Genomic DNA, 23,440 nt, shown 5'->3' on the forward strand with positions numbered 1-23,440 from the left:
GAAACCAAAAACCTATAATAGATGCACTCCCCACCCCCCCCAAAAAGAGAAATGAATTCAAAGATAACAATAACGATAGTAAAATCTATCACAAGTAAAATCAAATCACAAGGGAAGAGGACAAAAGAGAAGAAAGGAACAAAAAAGAACTATAAAAACAATTAACAAAATGACAATTAGTACATACCTAACAATAATTATTAAAAATGTAAATAGACTAAATGCTCCAATTGAAAGACATTGTGTTGCTGAATGGATACACACACCTAAGCAGACCCTTATATATGCTGCCTACAAGAGACTTACTTCATATCTAGAGACACATACAGGCTGAAAATGAGGGAATGGAGAAAGTTATTCCACACAAATGGAAATCAAAAGAAAACCAGAGTAGCAATACTTATATGAGACAAAAGAGACTTTAAAACAAAGACTGTAACAAGAGGCAAAGAGGACCATTGCATAATGATCAAGGGCTCAATTCAGGAAGAAGATATAAAAATTATATATATATATATATATATACACACACAAATATATATGTATATATGTATGTGTGTGTGTGTATACATATATAAAACATAGGAGCACCTAAACACATAAAGGAAATATTTACAGACCTAAAGGGAGAAATCAACATGGCACAATAATACTAGGGGACTCCAACACCTCAATTACACCAATGGAGACATCTTCCAGACAGAAAATCAATAAGGGCTTTAAATGACACATTAAATCAGATGGAGTTGATAGATATATACAGAATATCACATCAAAAAGCAGCAGAATACACATTCTTTTCAAGTACTCATGGAACATTCCCCAGGATAAGTCATATGATAGGGCACAAAACAAGTCTCAGTAAATTTAAGAAAATTGAAATCATATCAAGCATCTTTTCTGACAACAATGCTATGAGACCAGAAATCCAATACAAGAAAAAAACTGCAAAAACCACAAGAATGTGGAGGTTAAACAAATGCTACTAAATAACCAATGGTTCACTGAATAAATCAAAGAAGAAATTAAAAAATACCTAGAGACAAATGAAAAGGAAAACACAGCAATCTGAAATCTATGGGATACAACAAAAGCAGTATAAGAGGGAGTTTTAAACAAGCTTACCTCAGAAAACAAGAAAAATCTCAAATAAACAATCTAAACTTACACCTAAAGGAACGAGAAAAAGAAGAACAAACAAAACCCAAAGTTAGTAGAAAGAAAAAAAATCATAAATATCAGAGCAGAAATCAATAATACATTAAAAGTATCACGAACCATGATCAAGTGGGACTTATCCCAGGGATGCAAGAATGGTTCAATATCTGTAAAACAATCAATGTGATACACCACATTAACAAACTGAAGAATAAAAATCATATGATCATCTCAATAGATGCAGAAAAACCTTGACAAATTGAATATCCATTTATGATTAAAAAAAAAAAACTCTCAACAAAGAGGGAACATACCTCAACACAATAAAGGCCATATATGACAAGCCCATAGCTAAGTAGGATCATGCTCAATGGTGAAAAATTGAAAGCATTTCTAGTAATATCAGGATGAAGACAAGGATGCCCACTCTCACCAATTTTATTCACTTTTATTTACATAGATTTGGAAGTCCTAGTTACAACAACCAGATGAAAAAAGAAATAAAAGTAATCCAAATTGGAAAGGAAGAAGTAAAACTGTCACTGTTTGTAAATGACAAGATACTATTCACAGAAAATCTTAAAGATGCTACCAAAAAACTACTAGAACTCATCAATGAACTTGGCAAAAGTTGCAGGATATAAAATTAATACAGTAAGTTGCAAACTTTCAAAGATGTGAATGTGCCCAGAGAAAGGACGAAGAGAGAGAAGAGGAAGAAAAAGTAACGGAAGAACCAAAGAGATTCATGACACAGGAGATGGCAAGGGGATTTTCTTTCTTTGAGGAGGCACTGTTAGTTTTTGAGACACAGGACCAAAATGTAGAACAGTACATGAAGTTTGCAGCAGCCATTCAGAATGCAATCCAGTGCTACTGTGTCATCTATGATGAGAAATTTAAAAAAAAAAAAAAAAGATCTCCTACCAAGACATCACTGGATTGGTTTTTCAAGAGGGTAGATAGAATTGAATCTATCAAGGAACCAGAAGCTGTGCCATCAACGTCACCCATGAGTGCAACTGCAGCTTGCACTCAGTCTCCTATTGCTGACGATCTTTCAGCTCTACCATCTCCCACCTCCCTTCCCTCCTCCAGTCAGTAACTCTTCTTGCCTGTTCACTTGATGCCAGCTCCTGTGTGCCAGCTGTTTTACTGTACTACTGTACTTTTCAAGGTACTGTACTATAAGATTAAAAATGTTTTCTTTATTTTTGTGTTTGTTTTTTATGTATTATTTGTTTGAAAAGTATTATAAACCTATTACAGTACAGTACTGTACTGTACAGCTGATTGTGTTAGTTGGGTACCTAGGTTAACATCGTTGGACTTACGAACAAATTGGACTTACGAATGTGCTCTCAGAACGGAACTCGTTCATATATAGGGAACTTACCATATACAGAAATCTGTTGCATTTCTATACACTAACCAAGAAACTATCAGAAAGAAAAATTAAGAAAACAATCCCATTTACAATTGCAACAAAAAGAATAAAATTCCTAGGGATAAGTCCAACTGAGGGAGTAAAAGACCTGTACTTGGAAAATTATAAGACACTGATTAAAGAAACTGAAGACAACAAAACAAATGGAAAGATAAACCGTCCTCAAGGATTGGAAGAATAAATATTGTTAAAATGACCATACTGCCCAAGGCAATCTCCAAATTCAATGCACTCCCTATCAAACTACCAATGGTATTTATCATAGAACTAGTACAAATAATTCTAAAATTTGTATGGAAACATGAAAGACCCCAAACAGCCAAAACAATCCTGAGAAAAAAGAACAAAGCTGGAGTATCATGCTCTCTGGTTTCAAACTATACTACAAAGCTACGGTAATCAAAACAGTATGATACTGGCTCAAAAACAGACACATAGATCAATAGAACACAATAGAAAACCCAGAAATAAACCCACATTTATATGGGCAATTAGTCTCATCAAAGGAGGCAAGAATATACAATGGAAAAAGACAGTCTCTTCAATAAATGGTGTTGAGAAAACTGGACAGCTACACGCAAAATAATCAAACTAGACCACTCTCTCACACCAAGCACAAAAATAAATTTAAAATGAATTAAAGACTTATATGTAAGGCCTGAAACCATAAAACTTCTAGAAGAAAACATAAGAAGCACACTCTTTGACATGGGTCTTAGTAATTTTGAGGGGGGTGCTGTATGTCTCCTCAGGCAAGGGAAACAAAAGTAAAAATAAACAAATGGGACTACATCAAACTAAAAAGCTTTTACACAGGGAAGGAATCTATCAACAAAATGAAAGGTTACTACTTAATGGGAGAAAATACATACAATAAGGGGATAATATCCAAAATATACTGGAATTCATAGAACTCAACATCAAAAAAGCAAACAACCTAATTAAAAAGTGGGCAGAGGATCTGAATAAACATTTTTCCAAGGAAGACATACAGATGGCCAACAGACACATGAAAAGATGCTCAGCATCAGCAACCATCAGAGAAATGCAAATCAAAACCACAATGAGAAACCACCTCACATCTGTCAGAATGGCTACTATCAAAAAGACAATAAATTAGTGAGGATGTGTAGACAAGGGAACGCTTAGGTACTGTTAGTGGGAATGTAAATTGGTGCAGCCACTATGGAAAACAGTGTGGAGATTCCTCAGAACTTAAAAATAGAACTACCGTATGACCCACAAATTCCACTCCTAGGTATTTATCTGAAGAAAACAAAAGCAATAATTCAAAAAAATATATGCACCCCTAAGTTCATCGCAGCATTATTTACAATAGCCAAGATATAGAAGCAACCTAAGTGCCCATCAATAGATTAATGGATAAAGAAGATATGTTTTATATATATATATATGAAACATATAAAACATATGAAAGAATGAAATCTTGCCATTTTCAACAACATGGATGGACCTAGTGGGTATTATGCTAAGTGAAATAATTCAGACAGAGAAAGACAAGTACTGATTTCACTTATATGTGGAATCTAAAAAAGAAAACAGTGAACAAACATAACAAAACAGAAACAGTTATAGATACGGAGAACAAACAAACAGGTAGTTACCAGAGGGGACAGGTGTGTGGGGAAAGAAATAGGTGAGGGAGATTAAGAGGTATAAACTTCCAGGTGCAAAATAAATGAGTCAAGGGTATGAAATGTACAGTGTGGGGAATATAGTCAATAACAATGTAATATCTTTGTATGGTGACAGACTAGACTTATCGTGGTGATCATTTTGAAATGTATAGAAATATGGAATTACTATGTTGTGTAACAGGAACTAACACGGTGTTGTAGGTCAATTATACTCCAAAAACAAACTCATAGAAAAAGAGATCAGTTTTGTGGTTACCAGAGTCGGGCATGAGGGGAGGGGGAACTGGATGAAGGCAGTCAAAAGGTAGAAACTTCCAGTTATAAGATAATAAGTACTAGTGATGTAATGTATAACACGATAAATATAATTAACACTGCTGTGTGTTATATATGAAAGCTGTTAGGACAGTAAATCCTAAGAGTTCTCATCACAAGGAAATTTTTTTTCTATTTCTTTAATGTTGTATCTATATGAGATGACGAATGTTCACTAAACACTGTGATAATCATTTCATGATGTATGTAAGGCAAATCATTATGCTGTACACCTTAAACTTGTCCAGTGCTGTATGTCAATTATATCTCAATAAAACTGGGGAAAAAAAGAAAAACAGAAAACATTTTAAAATAAAATAAAAATAACAAAACATCCCCTAAATTTCAAAGTGTGTCTTCTTTTTGTTCATTTCTACAACAGGCTGTTACTATTACTATATCTAACCTGTTTCCATTTCTCAGGTTTGGGAGGAGGTTCATGCTCAGATGGTGTTTTCTCCAGCTCGCCATTACTGACACCTGTGCAGCCTTTGCTCCCACCTTCCTCATTTACTGCTCCCTACGCTTCTTGGCTGGGTTTTCTACCATGAGCATCCTGACAAATATTTCTGTGCTTAGTAAGTCAAAACTTTGGGTCTTTGACATTTTCCAAGCCTTAACTTTGACTTTGAAATTCTAACTTTGTTTGAAGTCAAAATCCTGTTTGTGTTTTCTTTCAGTTGTAGAATGGACAGTGCCCCGATTCCAAGTCATGGGAATGACCATGTCAATCTGTGCTGCTTGCATGGGACAGATCGCCCTAGGAGGACTAGCTTTTGCCATTCGAGACTGGCACACCCTTCAGCTGGTGTTTTCTGTACCATTATTTGTCTTCTTTCTTTCCTCAAGGTATAAGCTTTCTTACTTCCTTTGTCTTAGAGGATCCTAGATGCAAGGTACCTGAAGGTAGGATGCAAGAATTCTGGTTGGTCTTAGTCAACACTTGAGCATATGCTCTACTAATCTGTGCCCTATGTACACTTAAAGAAGCAGAACGGGTAGGGTTGCCAGATAATATCAAGGGCATTCAGTTAAACTTGAATTTTAGATAAAACAATAAACTTTTCGTATAGTATGCCAAATATTGTATGGAGCATAGTTACACTAAAAATTATTCATTGTTTATATGAAATTTCTATTTACCTAAGAATTCTGTATTTTTATTTACTAACCAGATAAAATAGTGTCTCATTAAAGTAAAATTTCAAACAAACAGCAAATACTTTTTAGTGTATGTCCAAAATATTGCATGGGACATAGTCATACTCAAGAATTACCCATATTCACTGTTTATCTGAATTCAAATTTAACTAAACACAGTGGGTTTTTTTGTTGTTTGTTTGTGCTTTTTTTAGTTTTTATTTATTTATTTATTTATTTTTGGCTGCCTTGGGTCTTCGTTGCTGCGCGCGGGCTCTCTCCAGTTGTGGCGAGTGGGGCTACCCCTAGCTGTGGTGCGTGGGCCTCTCATTGGGGTGGTCCCTGTTGTTGCAGAGCACGGGCTCCAGGGCGCACGGGCTTCAGCAGTTGTGGCACGCAGGCTCAGCAGCTGTGGCTCGTGGGCTCTAGAGCGCAGGCTCAGTAGCTGTGGCGCATGGGCTTAGTTGCTCCGCGGCATGTGGGATCCTCCCGGACCAGGGCTCGAACCCGTGTCCCCTGCATTGGCAGGCAGATTCCCAACCACTGCGCCACCAGGGAAGCCCAAACACAGTGTTTCATTTGCTAAAACTGATAATATCCCCCTGAATAATGGGGGGAGGGCACTATGACTCCAACTCTATATTCCCGGCAGTGAAGGTGTACTGCATGGAGAGGTCATCTTCACAGCTTCCTAGTTATGGTACAAAAGAACATAAGTTTATATTTCCTGGTATAACAAAACAAGAGATAGGTATTAGATGGGAGGGGAGAGGCATTTCAGGAAAAGGCCTACGTGAAAAAAAATGGGCAAATGAAAGTTGATGGCACCTCGGTCCCCTTCTTTGATCAGGTGGCTGGCGGAGTCTGCTCGGTGGTTGATTATCACCAACAAACCCGAGGAGGGCTTAAAGGAGCTCAGGAAAGCTGCTCACAGGAATGGAAGGAAGAATGCTGGAGACGCCCTAACCATGGAGGTGAACAGGAGAGGGAGTTGGTTATGGAATATAGGAAAGACATGACCTGACATATACACTAGTCGGTGTCCATAAAGTGAATAAAGGGTGGGAACACTGGTGTGGTTTGGGGTCTTCTTACCTCATTGTCCTGGTCTTCAATAGCTGTCAACATGGTTTGAGTGAACATTAGGATGCTGATGCCGAAAGGACTGGATGCAGATATTTTACTCAACAGAGGCAGATAACGCATGTATGTGGAATCTAGAAAAATGGTACAGCATTTATGATTGTAAAGGTTGTTATTGTTATCACTTTGTATTAGAGAAAGTAACAAAAACTAATCCATTTCTTTCCAATTAACATTTCAATGGTTTTTTTTTTTTTTCAGGATAGTAAGGCAAGTTGAAGGGCAGCTTAGTGACCATGCAGAATAGAGCATAAGGAGGCTTATTTGTCAAGTCAATCATATATGCTTCCATTCATGGTATATTTACTGAAAGGGCATTCTGTTCTATATAGGAAATATGGTAATGATCACAATAGTCCAAATCCCTGTTTTGTGGAGTTTACATCCTACTTATTACAAGTTCCAAGAGCATGACTGAGTGGAAATGCTTCAAAGAGGTCTTTCTCTTTTTTTATTTTCCACCCCAGGTATGGAAGGCAGACGCTGCTGTATGTCATAAAGTAGACCATTCATCATGTCATGAACATATAAATTATTTATTGAAAAAATGTAGTAGGCATGGTGCTTGGTCATGCATAGCAGTATGAGTCAGAATTCCATTTTTCACAGAGCTTTAATATTAATAAGAGAAATTTTAACATATGTTTTAAAATAACTTTTATTGTGGTCAAAATGCATAGAATGAAATCTAAAAATTTTAACTGTACAATACCATATTGTTAACTATAAGTACAATGAGCTCTAGGACTTTTTCATCTTGCGTGACTAAAACTCTATACCCATTAAACAACAATTTCTCAATTCCCTTGTCCCCAGTCCCTGGTGACCACCATTCTACTTATTGTTCTATTATTTTAATATTTTAGATACCTCATATAAGTGGAATCATGCAGTATTTGTCCTTCTATGAGAACTATTTATCCTTTTGTGACTGACTTACTTCACTTAGCAAAATTTTCAAGATTCATCTATGATATAGCATATGGCAGGATTTCCTCATCTTTATGGTTGAATAATATCCTATGGTATGAATATGCTACATTTTCTTTATCCATTCATCCATTGATGGGCATTTAGGTTGTTTCCATATGTGAATAGTGTGGCAATGAATATGAGTATGCAAATATCTCTTCAAGATGCCGTGTACAATTCTTTTGGCTATATAACCATAATTGATATTGCCAGATCATATGGTATTTCTGTCGTTAACTTTTTTGTTTCCAATGATAAGAGAATGAAAAGAATGCTAATAGAGACAAGGAGAAATCATCTGCCCTCATTTAACAGGAAAAAGAGAGTGCTAGGAGCTAGACAGCCAAAGAGAAGCAATAAAACATTTCTGCAAATAAGTTCAATTGCACGTGTGATAGATTTTTTAAAAAACACTTTATTGAGGTATGATTAACATACAAAGAGCTGTACATATCTAATGTACACAACTTGATGTATTTGCAGATGAGTATACATCTAAATATCATCACCACAGTTTATGCAATAAACATATCCACTACCTCCTAAAACTTTCTCTGCCCTTTATTCATTATTTTTTTGTGATAACACTCAACATAAGATCTACCCTCACAGCAAATTTTAAGTATACGGTACAGTATTATAACCCTAGACACTAGACTGTAAAGTAGATCCCTAGGATTGACTTATCTTGCACAACTGAAACTTTGTACTCTATGACAAATATTTCCCCATTTCTCACATCCCCCAGCACCTGGCAAACACCATTCTACTCTCTGCTTCTTCGAGTTTGACTCTTTTAGATTCCTCGTATAAGTGGTATCATGTAGTATTTGTTCTTTTGCACATGGATTATTTTACTTAGCATAATGACCTCTAGGTTCATTATGCTGTGGAAAAGGGTGGAATTTCCTTCTTTTTATTGCTGAATAATATGCCATTTTACATATATATGTGTATACACACACACACACATATATATATTTTCTATTCATCCATGGATGGACATTTAGGTTGTTTCCATATCTTAGCTATTGTGAATAATGATCCAGTGAACATGTGAGTGCAGATATCTCTTCAAGATCTTGATTTCAATTCCTTTGGATATATACCCAGAAGAGGGATTACAGGATAATATACTAGTTCTATTTTTAATTTTTTGAGGAAACTCCATAATGTCTTCATAGTGGCTACACCATTTCACATTCCTAGCAGCAGTGTACAAGGGTACCCTTTTCTCCACATCTTCACCAACACTAATTACTTTTTTTTATAATTGCCATCCTAACTGGTGTGAAGTGATAACTCGTAATTTTGATTTCCCTTTCCCTAACAACTAGTGGTGTTAAGCACTTTTTCATGTACCTCTTGGCCACTTGTATGTTGTCTTTGCAGAAATGTGTATTCAGTTCATATGCCAATTTTTTAATTAAGTTATTTGCCTTTTTTACTATTGAGTTGTACGAGTTTCCTATGTATTTTGGATATTAACCCTCTATAAGACATATGACTTGCAAATATTTTCTCGCATTCTGTAGGTGCTTTTTCATTTTGTCAGTTATTTCCTAGCTGTGTAGAAGCTTTTCAGTTTGATGTATTTAGTACAATTTGTCTATTTCTGCTCATGGCCTATGCTTGTGGTGTCACATCCAAAAAATTATTGCTAAGACCAATATCAACAAACTTTTCTCCTATGTTTTCTTTAGGAATTTTACAGTTTAGATCTTACATTTTAGTCTTTAATCCATTTGTGTTGATTTTGTGTATAGTGTAAGTTTCCAGTTTCATTCCTTTGCATGTGGATATCCAGTTTTCCCAACACCATTTATTGACAATATCCTGTCCCCATTGTGAATTCTTGGCTCAACTGTCAGAAATCAATTGTTTGTATATGCATGAGTTTATTGCTGGGCTCTCTATTCTGTTCCATTGGTCTATATGTCTGTTTTTGTGCCAGTATCACACTCTTGGTTACTGTGGCTTCGTAATATATTTTGAAATCAGAATATGTGATGCTTCCAGCTTTGTTTCTGTTCAAAAATGCTTTGACTCTGTGCTTTGTGACCACCTAGAGGTGTGGGATAGGGAGGGCGGGAGGGAGGGAGATGCAAGAGGGAAGAGATATGGGAACATATGTATATGTATAACTGATTCACTTTGTTATAAAGCAGAAACTAACAAAAAAAAATGCTTTGACTGTGGGGATCTTCTGTGTTTCCATATGAATTTTAGGATTGTTTTTTCTATTTCTGTAAAGAATGCCATTGGGATTTTGACAGGGATTTATTGAATCTGCATATTGCTTTGTGTTGTATGGACATCTTAACAGTATTAATTTACTTGTTTAATCCATGAACATGATGTCTCTCAATTTTCTAGTATCTGCCTTAATTTCTTTCTTCAGGGATTATAGTTTTCAGTATACAAGTCTTTCACCTCCTTGGTTAAGTTTATCCCTAAATACTTTATTATTTTGATGCTATTGCAAACAGGATTGTTTTCTTAATTTTATTTTTAGACAGTTTATGGCTGGTGTATAGAAATATAACTGATTTTATATGTTAATTTTGTATCCTGCAACTTTACTGAATTCATTTATTAGTTCTAACAATTTTTTGGATATGTATTAGGGTTTTCTACAAATTAGATCATGTTGCCTTCAAACAGATAATTTTACTTCTTCCTTTCTGATTTGAATGCCTTTTATTATTTTTTTTCTTACCTAATTGCTCTGGCCAGGACTTCCAGTCCTACATTGAAGTGTGATCCTTGTCTTGTTCCAGATCTTAAGGGAAAAGCTTTCAGTTTTTCACCATAGAGTATGATGTTAGCTGTGGGCTTTACATACATGTCCTTTAATGTAAGTTCCTTCAATACCTAATTTGTTGAGAATTTTTACCATGGAAGTGCATTGAATTTTGTCAAATGTGTTTTCTGCATTTATTGAGGTAATCACACGATCTTTAGCCTTCATTCTGTTAATTTGGTGTATCACATTGATTTGCTTATATTGAACCATCCTTGCATCCCAGGAATAAAGCCCACTAGGTAATGGTGCATGATCCTTTTAATATGCTGTTGAATTTGGTTTGCTAATATCTTGATGATTTTTTCAACTATGTTCTTCAAGAATATTGGCCTGCATTTTTCTTTTCTTTTCTTTTCTTATGGTATCTTTGTCTCACTTTTGTATCAGGATATATTGGTCTGACAAAATGAGTTTAGAACTGTCCCTGTCTTCTATTTTTTGGAAGAGTTTGAGAGGATTGGTATTAATTAATTAATATCTAATTAATTAATCTTTAAATGTTTGGTAGAATTCACCTGTAAAGCCCTATGGTGTTAGGCTTTTATTTCTGGAATTTTAAAACTTACGGCCACATACTCTTTATTAGTTATTGGCCTATTGAGGCTTTCTGTTTCTTCTTGATTCAATCTTTGTGGGTTATATGTCATATCTTTGTGTTGCAGTGATCCTTTTATCATTATAAATTACCTTCTTTGTCTCTTGTGACAGTTTTAGATTAAAGTCTGTTTTATCTATACAAGTTGACTATCCCTGTTCTGTTTTGGTTTTCATTTGCATGGAATGTCTTTTTTTATCCATTCACTTTATGTCTACTGTGTTTTTAAATCTAAAGTGACTGTCTTACAGATAGCATAAAATTGGATCTTTTTTTTTTAATTCATTCAACCACCCTATATCTTTTGATGGATGAGTTTAATCCATTTGCATTTAAAGTAACTATTGATAGGTAAGTACTTACAATTGATAAATTGTTTTCTCTCTGTTTTATAGTTCTTTTTTCCTCTCTTCTATTGCTATCTTCCCTTGTGATTTGATTTTTTTGTAGTGATATACAATACTTTGATTCTTTTCTGTTTTTATTTTGTATATCTACTGTAGGTTTTCTCTTTGTTGTTTCCATGAGACTTGCATAAAACTTCTTATAGTTATAACAGTCTATTTTAAGCTGATAACAACTTAAATTCTATTATGAGCAAAAACTATACTTTTACTTTCCCTAAACACATGTTTGATGTTATTAATGCGAGAATTCACGTCTCTCAAATCATATATCTATTAATAATTTTTGTGGTTCTAGTTATTCTTAACAGTTTTGTCTTTTAACTTTTATACTAGTGTTAAAGAAATTTACATGCCACCATTACGGTATTAGATTATTCTGTATTTGTCTTATATTTACTTTAACCATAGAGATTTTTACTTTCACATGCTTTCGTGTTGCTGTTTAGTATCCTCTTCATTTCAACTTCCTTTAGCCCTTCCTGTAAGGCACGTCTATTGGTGACAAATTCCCTCAGTTTTTCTCTGGGAAAGTCTTTATCTTCCTCATTTTTAAAGGACATTTTTGCTGTACTCCATTCTTGGTTGGCAGGTTTTTCTCTCAGTACTTTGAATATATTATTCCACTCTTTCCTTTCCTACAAAATTTCTGCTGAGAAATCCACTGATGGTCTTATGGGAGTTTTGTTGAGTGTGGTGAGTCACTTTTCTCTTGCTGCTTTCAAAATTTTCTCTTTATATTTCACTTTTGAGTATTTAGTTATAATATGTTTCCATGTAGACCTCTTTAGGGTCTACCTATTTGGAGTCCTTTGAGCTTTGTGAATCTGAATATCCACCACTCTCCCCAGATAAGGGAAGTTTTCATCCATTATTTCTTTAAATGCGATTTCTGGTCCTTTCTCTCTCTCTTCTCCTTATGGGGTTCCTATAACGTGTATATTGATTTTTTTATATTGTTCCATAAGTTCCTTAGGCTGTCTTCACTCTTTTTCATTCTGTGTTCTTTCTGTTCCTCTGACTATATAATTTCAAATGGCCTGTTTTTGAGTTCATAGGTCCTTTATTTTGTTTGATCAAATATGCTGTTGAAGCTCTTAATTGAATTTTTTAGTTCATTTATTATATGCTTCAGCTCCAGAATTTCTGTTTGGTTCCTTTTTATGGTTTCTGTCTCTTTGTTGAACTCCTTATATTCCTTATGTGTTGTTTTCCTAATTTCATTTTGTTGTCTTTCAGGGTTCTCTTGCAGCTCACTAGCTTCTTTATGATTATTGTGAAATCTTTGTAGGCAGTTTGTAGATCTACACTTCTTAAGAATTGGTTACTAGTGCTTTATTTTGTTCTTTTGGTGATGTCATGTTTTCCTGATTCTTTGTGATCCTTGCAGCCTTGTATTGGTGTTTGTGCATATGAAGAAGCAGTTACTTCTTCCAGTCTTTACAGTCTGGCTTTGGCAGGGAAGCTCTTCACCAGTCACTGGAAATTCTGGGCAGGCCACTTGGCAGAGACTACAGGTGGGTCAGTTAGCAGGGTTCATAAGTGGTCCAACTGCCTCAGTCCACATATGGCTGTGCCTTCAGCCAGGGTCTGCAGGTGGGAGGGTCCACTGCTAGCATCCATGGAGAGGCAGAACTTGTTCTGGGGTCTGTGGCCAGGCCTGGTGCCATTGTCTGTGGACAGGCTAGATGCCAGGGTCCGCAGGTGCTGTTGTTGGTAGGCAAGTCTCATTTCAGGGTCCCTGGATGGGCCTGCTGCTGGTCATGGGCCAAGGGCAGGTCTGGTGATGGGATCCACAGGCAGGCATGTTGCTGGGGTCCTGAGAAGGGTGGCGTGGTGCCTGGGGTTATTACACAGAGGCAGTGGCACTGAGAGGCCCTGAGATGATAAAGAACCATTGGCATAGTCCTTTTTTTAAAGAAATTTTGAAATTTAGGTGGAGCTCTAGGGCACTCTGAGACTGTGTCAATATATACCTGACTTATAGGAAATTATTTTGGGCCAACTAACATCTTGGAAGTATCTTTAGTTCCAAGCCCACACCTAGTATTTTGTCTACCAGGTTGGCCCAATCCAAAGAATTAAAGCTTAAATCTTACAGGAAAGTTATTTGCCAGGTAAATAACAAAAATAAGTGTTACGAGCTGGAAGAAAGAAAGGAACAATGCATTATCAGGGTAAATGGCAACTGACAATCACCTCAGTGCCAAGAAGAAAGACAACATTGTACAAGAGGAACAAATGAAATTTGTTTTAGGAACTGGATTCTTTGCATGAATGAGGACCCCAAATTGCCTTAATTTCATTTTTAAATTTTGTAAAGATTATTCAGAAATTTGTGGTCTTAGTCATGTTTAACCTCCATCTGACAGATTGCTAAACACATTCACTCCAGGCAATCCTTCTAACTTAAAGCTGTTCCCCTTTATATCAATAACAATCCATTGATTAATCCAGTTTTGGCTGTCTTGGAGTCCAGTAAATGATAAACATTTCCTCTGCCTAAATCACACCCAACTGAGGGATAGTTAATGTGCTCAGAAAGATGACAATAAAAAATTATGTTTTTCACTACAGTGAAAACTGAAATAGAGGAAATGTCTAAATTTCAAGCAACAATAAGTTTGCTAACACTTCAACCCACAACTGAACTTATTCACAAGTGCCAGGTTTTTCCACAGATGCAGAGCCTACATTGCTAAATATAAGGTGTGACCCAGGCAGCAAATCTGAATGAATTTTCATTCTAAAGGCATTCTGGGTCACTGAAGCATATCCATTGCATTCTCCTAATTTACCAGTCAAATACCTCAGTCCTCCAGGGGCAGTGAGGGTAGGTATAAAGTGGTCTGTAGTATTACTCTTTCAAAGTCTTTCTTCTTGGAAACATGAAGATTATGAAGAAAGTGTCCCTACCCCAAGCCACTAGTGTTTCTCAGGCAACTTCTTTTTGGTCAGTTCTTATTTCAATCATCCTTTGGCAGATTCATTTTTCCATTTTTTTCTTATTTATCTTTTAATAAATTGTCCTCCTCCCCTGCTCATTTCATTCTACTGGTTCTGGTATTTCAATGCAGTTGTGGTCTTATCTACCTTCCTTCCTGCTCTAAACTCTGTACATTCCAAATTCTGATACTCTCCTCTCACCTCTGCTCTGTCCAATTTCCTCCTCCCATTCCTGTGTGACATGTACAGTCTTTTTCAGTCTTCTTTTCTATTGTCCTAATTGTTTCAGACCCAGTAGAAACACAAGAACTCATGCTCCACAGTAGCCCAGACCGAATTACACTTCAGGCTGTATAAGAAATACACTTTCTTAAAGGATCCCAAGGTGCACTGTCCAATCAAACCATAAAAAAGTATTCAATTGAAACTCGATTCTCACAAACTCAATGATGGCACACTTATGTGACGGTAAGTGACATGGCAACTATGAGAGAGCAACACAAATTTCTCCCCTGAATCCTCCACAGGTTTCTCTTACATCCATAAAACTTCAGAGTTTTCCCAACTATTCTACATTAAGAGACGTTTCTTTCTAAATATCATAGATTGTAATTTTGAAGAAATAAATGTCCATTTTCTCCATTTCTGATCTCATTGACAAACATCTTCTCAAAACTCTCCAAATCAATGTTTTATACCTATATTGGTTCTTGAATTTCAGATCTTTCAGCTTCTAAATGCATTCCACCTTCAGCCAGTTTCTTCCACCCTCCCTGTCTTCTCTCTTTCTTTTTGTCTTCCTCTTTCCCTTCCAAATTTATTTCAGGACTACTTGATGACAGATCCTGTAACAGTCGCGGAGTGGAAAAGTCTACTGTTTCTATCTTCAGAAAGATCACACTCAACAAGTAAAATGGGCTTGATAAAGTCTCTTTGAATTAAAGCAAGGGTGGAACGTGAATGTCAAGGAGGGACATATAATCTGAACTGCAGGTATGTGGGCAATGAATGCATCTTGGAAGTAGTTATATCTGAAATGGGTCTTACAGGTTAAGGTAGAACTATTCAGGTATAAACCAGGCAGAGAGATGATTAAATTTGCAGTTGAGAGCAGTCCAAATGACTTGCAGAGGGGTCAAGCCAGTGGTGTGTTGGTAAATGTTTAACACTTAACATTTCAAGAGGAAAAAAAGCCATAGATCTCAGATTTGTGGTAATTATCAATTTCCGTGGTGTGACTATTACCACCACAGTGAGTTTCATGCCACCAACAAGATGGCAACTGCTTTACAAACTATCTAAAAATTTAACAAAGGGCTTTTGTGAATTTTTACACACTGATTCCAGAACACTACTGGGCAAGGGTTCAGACGAGGGCTGTTTCATGCTTTTTACCCCAGGATGGTGTTATGAGTGGTACAAAGCTTTTTTTTTTTTATAAATTTATTTTATTTATTTTTGGCTGTGTTGTGTCTTCGTTGCTGCATGCAGGCTTTCTCTAGTTGCGATGAACAGGGGGGCTACTCTTTGTTGCGGTGTGCAGGCTTCTCATTGCGTGGGCTTCTCTTGTTGTAGAGCACAGGCTCTAGGCGCGCAGGCTTCAGTAGCTGTGGCTCACGGGCTCTAGAGCACAGGCTCAGTAGTTGTGGCACACGGGCTTAGTTACTCCGAGGCATGTGGGATCTTCCCAGACCAGGGCTCGAACACGTGTCCCCTGCATTGGCAGGCGGATTCTTAACCACTGCGCCACCAGGGAAGCCCGGTACAAAGCATTTTTTAAGCAAGAAAATGAAGTGAAGATCAGAGAGAAAAGTGCCTTTTAAAAAGTGAAGATACAGCAGGCTCCCATTTGAATATGGGCCTCTTTTCCCCTGAATAAGGATTTTACCAGGTAGGAGGAGCTCCTTGAGTTCCTGTAAGTGATCTGGCATCGCCCCCCAAATACATCTGCTAACACTATTCACATCTCTGCTTGCTCACCAAAAATGAACGGCCAGTGTAAAATAACCACACCATATCCCAAACTTTAACTTTGATATTGAATGAAATTTAAGGCTAGTCTTGCAGGCATTGCATCCCTCATCTGGCCCAAGTTTAAAGTATTATCTGAGCACATTCTGACATTATCATCCATGACAATGGCCTGTGGTCATGGGATTCTGGTGTTAGATGCAATCCTGACTCCTCTCTTCTGAAAGTGTAAGTCCAATATTTCACTATTTAGGCTTGTTCTTTAAATGAAAGGACATTCTTGCATGTGTAGGTCCTCAGTTAGGGTGGCCTTTCATTTCTCTGAATTCCTCATGGAATTATTCCAATGGACTTCATGGTACATTTTCATTTGTAGAGGTGGGATAAGAATTAAGACTATATTGTTTGAATAACTAATAAGCAAGTATCTGAGGTATGCTGGATATAATTCCTTATGCATATTTTTAGCCTCATGTATGGACCAGGAAATCCTTGTGTGGGAAATGCTATTATTTTTCTCCACCTACTCTCCTCCTACTCTGATTCTTCTACTTATTCTTCTTTTTAATGACAAATAAATTGAGTTTTAGAAATATTTAATTACCTTCCTCAAGGTATATACTTAGCACGTCCCAGGGCTATTAAGTAACTCTAGATTATAACCAACTCTGGGTTTAAATCATTCTATACCAAGATCTCTCCTAATTTCATCCTCAGTTTTAATTCTAGGCATCTCATTCATGAAGGCATAACATGCCAGGATTTCCCCCAAAGTGACTGAGAAAAGAACCAAAATAAAGATTCTCAGGAAATGTTCTTTTTCCTGAGATAAACAGTTTCTCTGCAAAGGACAGCCAGCTGATAACCAAGCTTAGCTCTCAGGTCTTTCATGCCCATCTGGCACAAATGGAGCTTTGGAACATAATCCAAGCAACTCTGCATTTGATTCCCTTTCTAATCTGAGTATCTAAGGTACACTCCCTTTCTGAGGCCCTGTAGCCCTCTCGAATCTTATGTTTGAATATTTTTGTTGCTACATCATTTCCTTCTGTCCCCTTTAACTCTGTAATTCTCTATTCATACCACTTTTACTCCTGTCATTACATCCTCAGTGACTATATTTTCCAGTAGACAGAAAGGGACATCACCTATCTTGTCATCTGTTTAGGGCCTCACAGTGCCTCCCATTGTGTGACAACTGAACAGTCTGTCGTTGTTGTTGTTGAAGGTTGTGAGATCCATCCTGCAGGAAGAGCTGGAGGCCGCACAGACCAAACCTTCTGTGTTTGACTTGTTCCGCACACCCAGCCTGCGTAAGAGCATCTGTCTCCTGTCCTTTGTGAGGTGGGCTTCTCAGAGTGCATGAGGGACGTTAAAGTAGTGGAGACATGAATCTATCCCATATCAAAGGATACAACATGTTGTGGGAACAGATTTGAGATAAATACAGAGGAAGCCATAATGATAATTGCTGTGTTTAGAGTAGTCAAAAGGTTATGAAAATACTGACCCAGAGCTATTTATACAGCAGAGAGTTTTATTTATCATATCACCTTACCAATCTCATCACTGGAAACTGAGACTGAGAACTTCAGTCATGGTACAGACATTGGCTTTAACTTTCTTCACTTGTTTGTTTCCATTTTAATGGAGGTAAAATTACAAGCTGTAAAGTGCACAAAAATATACAGCTCAATGAATATTTCCACATGTAAATATGCAACCATCACCCAGATAAAGATATAGAAAAAAACTCTAAAACACTAGAAGGCTCCATCATGCATCCTCCACAAAAAACACTCCAAACCCTCCCCCAAAACTTAACAATAAGTAGGGGCTCCAAGTTTAGAATTTTAAAATCATCACCTTGCGATGAATTATTCCATAAAATATGCCATGTTTTTATACTTTAAAACCAACCACTGGCTGCCTGGTTAATATTTATTATCATCATTTGTAAGACAAAGGCTCTAAATCTTATGGTAAGTGTCTTTCATTTTTGTTCACCACAGATTTGCAAACTTCATGTCCTATTTTGGCCTGATTCTCCACCTCCAGTACATGGGGAGCAATGTTTTCCTGTTCCAGGTTCTTTTTGGTGCAGTCAACCTCCCAGCCAATTATGTTGCATTTTTGGCACTGAATCACCTGGGCCGTCAAGTAAGCCAGACGCTCTTCATGTTTCTCCTTGGAGTCTCCATTCTGGCCATCACATTTGCACCTCAAGGTGAGAAAAGAGCACAGGTTGAAATAAGAAAATGTCTTACCTCAGAGATTTGAAAACAGAATCTGAAGCCAGAAGGAAGTGAAGACTAGGATTCTAAGGAATTTCCAAAACCAATCTGCGGATTTAGGATAGATTCTGTCATTAAGTGGCTGAGAAATAGTCAAAGGTCAGGAAAAGTCAGTTCAGACATATGGTTGTCTTCACCATATCTGAGATGTATTTGGTAATTGGTGCCATTTATTCCTGACAGTTTCTCTGGGAGAGCAATTGATCACTTTCTCTTTGGCCAATCACACTTGTAACTGTAAATGACAGTATTATGTCACTATGTATAATTGTATCTCATGTGAGGACACAACTGTCACTTTCTCTGTCTGGTCTCTTTCTTATTACTACAGTTTCAGTGAAAATTTACTCCCTGATTCTATATATCCACTCTTGTGTCTGGAATTAGGTCGCCATAACTGTAACCCTGGTCCCAGGGTGTCATCTTGACTCTAAGGTATTTTTAATCCTTTGTCTTCAAGCATAGAAGGTACAGAGAGTAGCAAAAAGGCATTAAGCTGTTAACAGCCTCTCTTAAAATCAATTTTGCTAAATTAAATGACCATATGTAATGAATAGGGGAACCCAGGTGGTCACCATGTTTCAGCTAACTCCCAGTGCAGTGATACACTTTACAGGATCCCATCTTGAATATCAGCATCAACGTGAATTTGCTGCCTTACAACAGAGCCCACTCCCATGTTGTAACGCTTTCATGATTTTTCTAATGGAATAGAAAACTGACTTTCTGAAACTTCCTTTCAGAGGTTTCCAAAGTCTAACTATATTTTCCCTAAAACAGATCCTTATTCTTGAATCTTCAAATATTATTCTAGATCAAGCAATTCTCCAGCTTACCCATTAATATGAGCCCCATTCTTTTATTACTCTCTACTGCATTACTAGCCCCATGTCAATATTATGTAAACACCCAGGTTTTGAACTCCTGGAGGATATTGATGAGTCTTAAATCCATCAGTAATTGCTCATATGATAGTCCTATGTTATACATGAAAGGCAGAGGAGACACTGGACAGAGTAAATGAAAGCAAACTCTTGCTGGGCTTTTGTTCCCCTCTCCATCTTTGGCAAATTTCTGAAGTCTCTGATATGTAGGAAGAGTTGATGCAATAACTCAGGTTTTTAATTTCTTATTTAAGCTGTAATATACAGATGTCACATTTCTCAGCTATTAGGCTGTGCACATTCTTTGCCCCTGTGTGCTTTCTCTACCAGGTATTTAACACATGCAAATGTCTCCAACTGTCTTTTTCTTTTTTCTTTTTTAAAAATATTTATTTATTTACTTAATTATTTATTTGGCTGTACCGGGTCTTAGTTGCAGCACGCGGGACCTTCATTGCCGTGTGCGGGATCTTCAGTTGCGGCATGTGGGATCTAGTTCCCTGACCAGGGATCGAACCCAGGCCCCCTGCATTGGGATCGTGGAGTCTTAGCCACTGGACCACCAGGGATGTCCCCCAACTGTGTCTTTTTCACTTATAGTTTGGTGGATGGTGATTTCTTCAGCTCAGATTTCCTGAGTCTCACTTGTCTTCTTCTCCAGAAATACAGACCTTGCGTGTGGCTTTGTCAACTTTGGGAATAGCAGTTTCTTCTATGGCTCTCATGTGTACTTTTGTCCATGGAAATGAACTAGTCCCCACCATTATCAGGTACACAATCTCATGGAAGCTCTATCAGGGTCAAAACAGACCTTTCCCAGCTAATCAAGACTTATAGTGGGAAGAAAACTAATCTGATTCATTATCAAAAGCATTGATTATAATAGTATTAATAATAACAAAAATTATAGCCAAAATTTTTGTTAAAATCTCACTTTTGTCAGGCATGAGTTAAGCCCTTTAATGTATCATCTCCCATAATCTGCTGAACCATTAAAGGGTAGGTGCTGTTGGCAAGAGTATTTTTTAAATGATGAAAACATGTCTTAATGCACTTGTGCACTTGAAAAATTTGTGAGCAAATAAGAGCATATTTTAAATGTAAGAGTACGTCATCAGCCTTCATGTGTCTAAATACTGCTGAGGTGTCTCCCATAATCAAAGCAAAATAATAAATTACAAATTACTTGTATGGATTTATACCAGATTATTTTTGTATTGTTGTTTGCACTCCAAGGGTAACAGCCTCAGGATTCATGGGAATTGCTTCTAATGTTGGGGCAGCCCTGGCTCCCCTCTTGATGATCCTAACCATCTATTCTCCCCACCTACCCTGGATCATCTATGGAGTCTGCTCCATCCTCGCTGGCCTTGTTGTTCCACTCCTTCCTGAAACCAGGAATAAGCCTCTGCCTGACTCCATCCAGGATGTGGAAAAGGAGTGAGTAAACCACTGGCTCTCCCTTAGGGTTGCTGTGTGATATAGGTTCGTGCTGAGGAGGGCAAGGCACCATGCAGGGCCATTGTCCCCAGGAGAAGGCTTACACCTAGACTACTCCAGGTGGTCAGTGCCTTTGGTTTAGCTACAGCCTCATCCCTCCTCACAGTGACCTCAGACTCCCCCAAGCCTCCCTAGATCGCACAGACCAACACCAGTAGGCACCAGTAGGTTTAGTGATGAAGAAGCCAAAATTAATGCCCTAGTGTGACATACATACCCTTGAAGGTGTTTCACAAACATGCACAGATCCAGACACCAGATTCTCATCCCTCAGATCCTGGCAGCCCTCAGCCCAGTGAGGGCAGTAACCTCTCTGAGATTGCTGGTGTCTGTAGGTCTGTGACCTGCCCTGGTCACTGAAGATCTGAGGGAGATCAGGGAGAGGACAAGAGCCCCTTCCACAGATGACAATATATCTCAGGGGAAGGAGTCCTATTGTGCTGCCTGTAAGATTCAGACCGTCTGGTTTTCACTGGGAATGAAAGTGTTAAGAAAAGAGAGGAAAAAGGTGGTAGTTATTGGTATTTTTAAGTGATCAATAATTTGAAAGGGTTTAAAAACTTTTATATACTTCCCTTTCCTCTTCCAAAGACCCCATTAGCCAATACCATGGTGTCCAAGGGTGAGCGCTGAAACTATCAAAGCTGCGTCTCCAGATCCTGCCCTGGGAGCTTGGCTTTTTTCTTCACAAAATTCACTCAGATTCTCAGGGCAGGTGTCATGGTTTTCATCAAAACTCATGGACCAAGAATCAGTTTGCTCTAAAGAATGCAGGACATAGATGTTTTTCCATGTTTTTAAAATTTTGTTTGTTTGTTGTTTTCATTGTATTTGCTCTAGGAGAAGAGGCTCAAGAAAAGCAAAGCAGGAAGATACCTCCATGAAAGTGACACAGTTTTAAAGGATTCCAGGAACTAACTGCTAATCAAAGAGCAAGATAAACAAGAAAAATTGGGATCATTCCCAGATATTGGCAAAATTTGGAAAACAAATAAATAAAAAGATATAAAGGAAAAATGGACCCCATTTACAATTGCAGTTCTAAATAACTATATATAAAATGCCTATGACTAATCATAATAAGAAGTTTGAGGAAAGTCATAATACTTTTAAAGGAATCATAATAAAATATGTGTATAATTGTAGAACCCTAGCACGTTTCTGGAAAGAAAGCTAGAATAGTATTTAAAACATTGATTCTGCTCTAATTAATGACTGAGTAATTGATGTAATAATTACTTTGGGGACAATTTGAAAAAGTTCCAAATATATCTACAAATTAATTATAGACAAGATCCAGAAAAATGAAGTTTATGGAGGGTAGGTGGTGCAAGTATTTGGGGCAGCATATGCTGAAATGAAACGCAGATGCATTTACAAATCAAAAGAAGTCCAGAATGAGACGGTGGTGTGTAGAACACTTAAAATTTGATAATTTGGGCATCATAAATCACTGGTAGAAAAAAATGATTATGTAATAAATATCATTAACTAACTTTAGAAATAAATGACTAATAATTTGATTTCATTCTCTAAACCAAAAAAATATATATTCCATATGGTTAAAATGACAAATGGAACAATTAAGCCATGTTATTCAATAGAAAATGTGGGTACAAAATCTTGGGATTAAGAAAATGTTCTGATAAGTAAAGCAAATGCCAATGATTTAAATACAGGTAGATTTGACTAAATACTCATTTAAAACCTCTATTGGACAAAACTCTAAAAACTTATGGGAGAAATCTAGAAAAAATATTCACCAAAATGATAAAAGCTGTTAACTTTTAGTGGTGTACCTTTATGAGATTTTACTTTCTTCTTTGTAAGTTTCTGTACTCTAAATTTTAAAAGGATAATGCAACATTTTAAAATATTATAAGATACTATCAAAAATAAACTGCAAAAGACAAATTAACAATTTTCAAAATGATTATATATTAATATGTAGGATTCTAATATATATTCATGAAAAGAATACATAATTCAATATTAGATGGTCAAAAGGCAAGAGCATATAATTTTCAAAAGAAAAAATCCTATGACTAATAAATTTATGAAAAACTGTACAAAACCACTGGAATTTAAAGACATATAAACTAAGTAAAATACCAACTTTTATTTTCCGAAGAATGTAAATGGAAACTTGTTAATTGATGGTGGAGTTATAAAATAACATATGCCATACAATTGCATAAAACAGAATG

General features: G+C 36.8%; 1 protein-coding gene across 1 annotated transcript in view; it reads left to right on the forward strand.

Annotated features, from left to right (window-relative positions):
* Positions 1–23,106, forward strand: part of LOC118900279 (solute carrier family 22 member 9) — a 39,015-nt gene extending 15,909 nt beyond the window's left edge. Inside the window, exons 3-10 of the mRNA XM_036862715.1 lie at positions 5,002–5,156; positions 5,259–5,427; positions 6,569–6,692; positions 17,784–17,899; positions 18,568–18,782; positions 20,395–20,503; positions 20,970–21,173; positions 22,074–23,106. Of these exons, the coding sequence (XP_036718610.1) occupies positions 5,002–5,156; positions 5,259–5,427; positions 6,569–6,692; positions 17,784–17,899; positions 18,568–18,782; positions 20,395–20,503; positions 20,970–21,173; positions 22,074–22,134 (1,153 nt within the window). The 3' untranslated portion in view covers positions 22,135–23,106. The remainder of the gene's footprint in view (positions 1–5,001; positions 5,157–5,258; positions 5,428–6,568; positions 6,693–17,783; positions 17,900–18,567; positions 18,783–20,394; positions 20,504–20,969; positions 21,174–22,073) is intronic.
* Positions 23,107–23,440: the final 334 nt, after the last annotated feature.

Source organism: Balaenoptera musculus, chromosome 8 (genome assembly GCF_009873245.2).
Source record: "Balaenoptera musculus isolate JJ_BM4_2016_0621 chromosome 8, mBalMus1.pri.v3, whole genome shotgun sequence".
Lineage (NCBI taxonomy): Eukaryota > Metazoa > Chordata > Mammalia > Artiodactyla > Balaenopteridae > Balaenoptera > Balaenoptera musculus.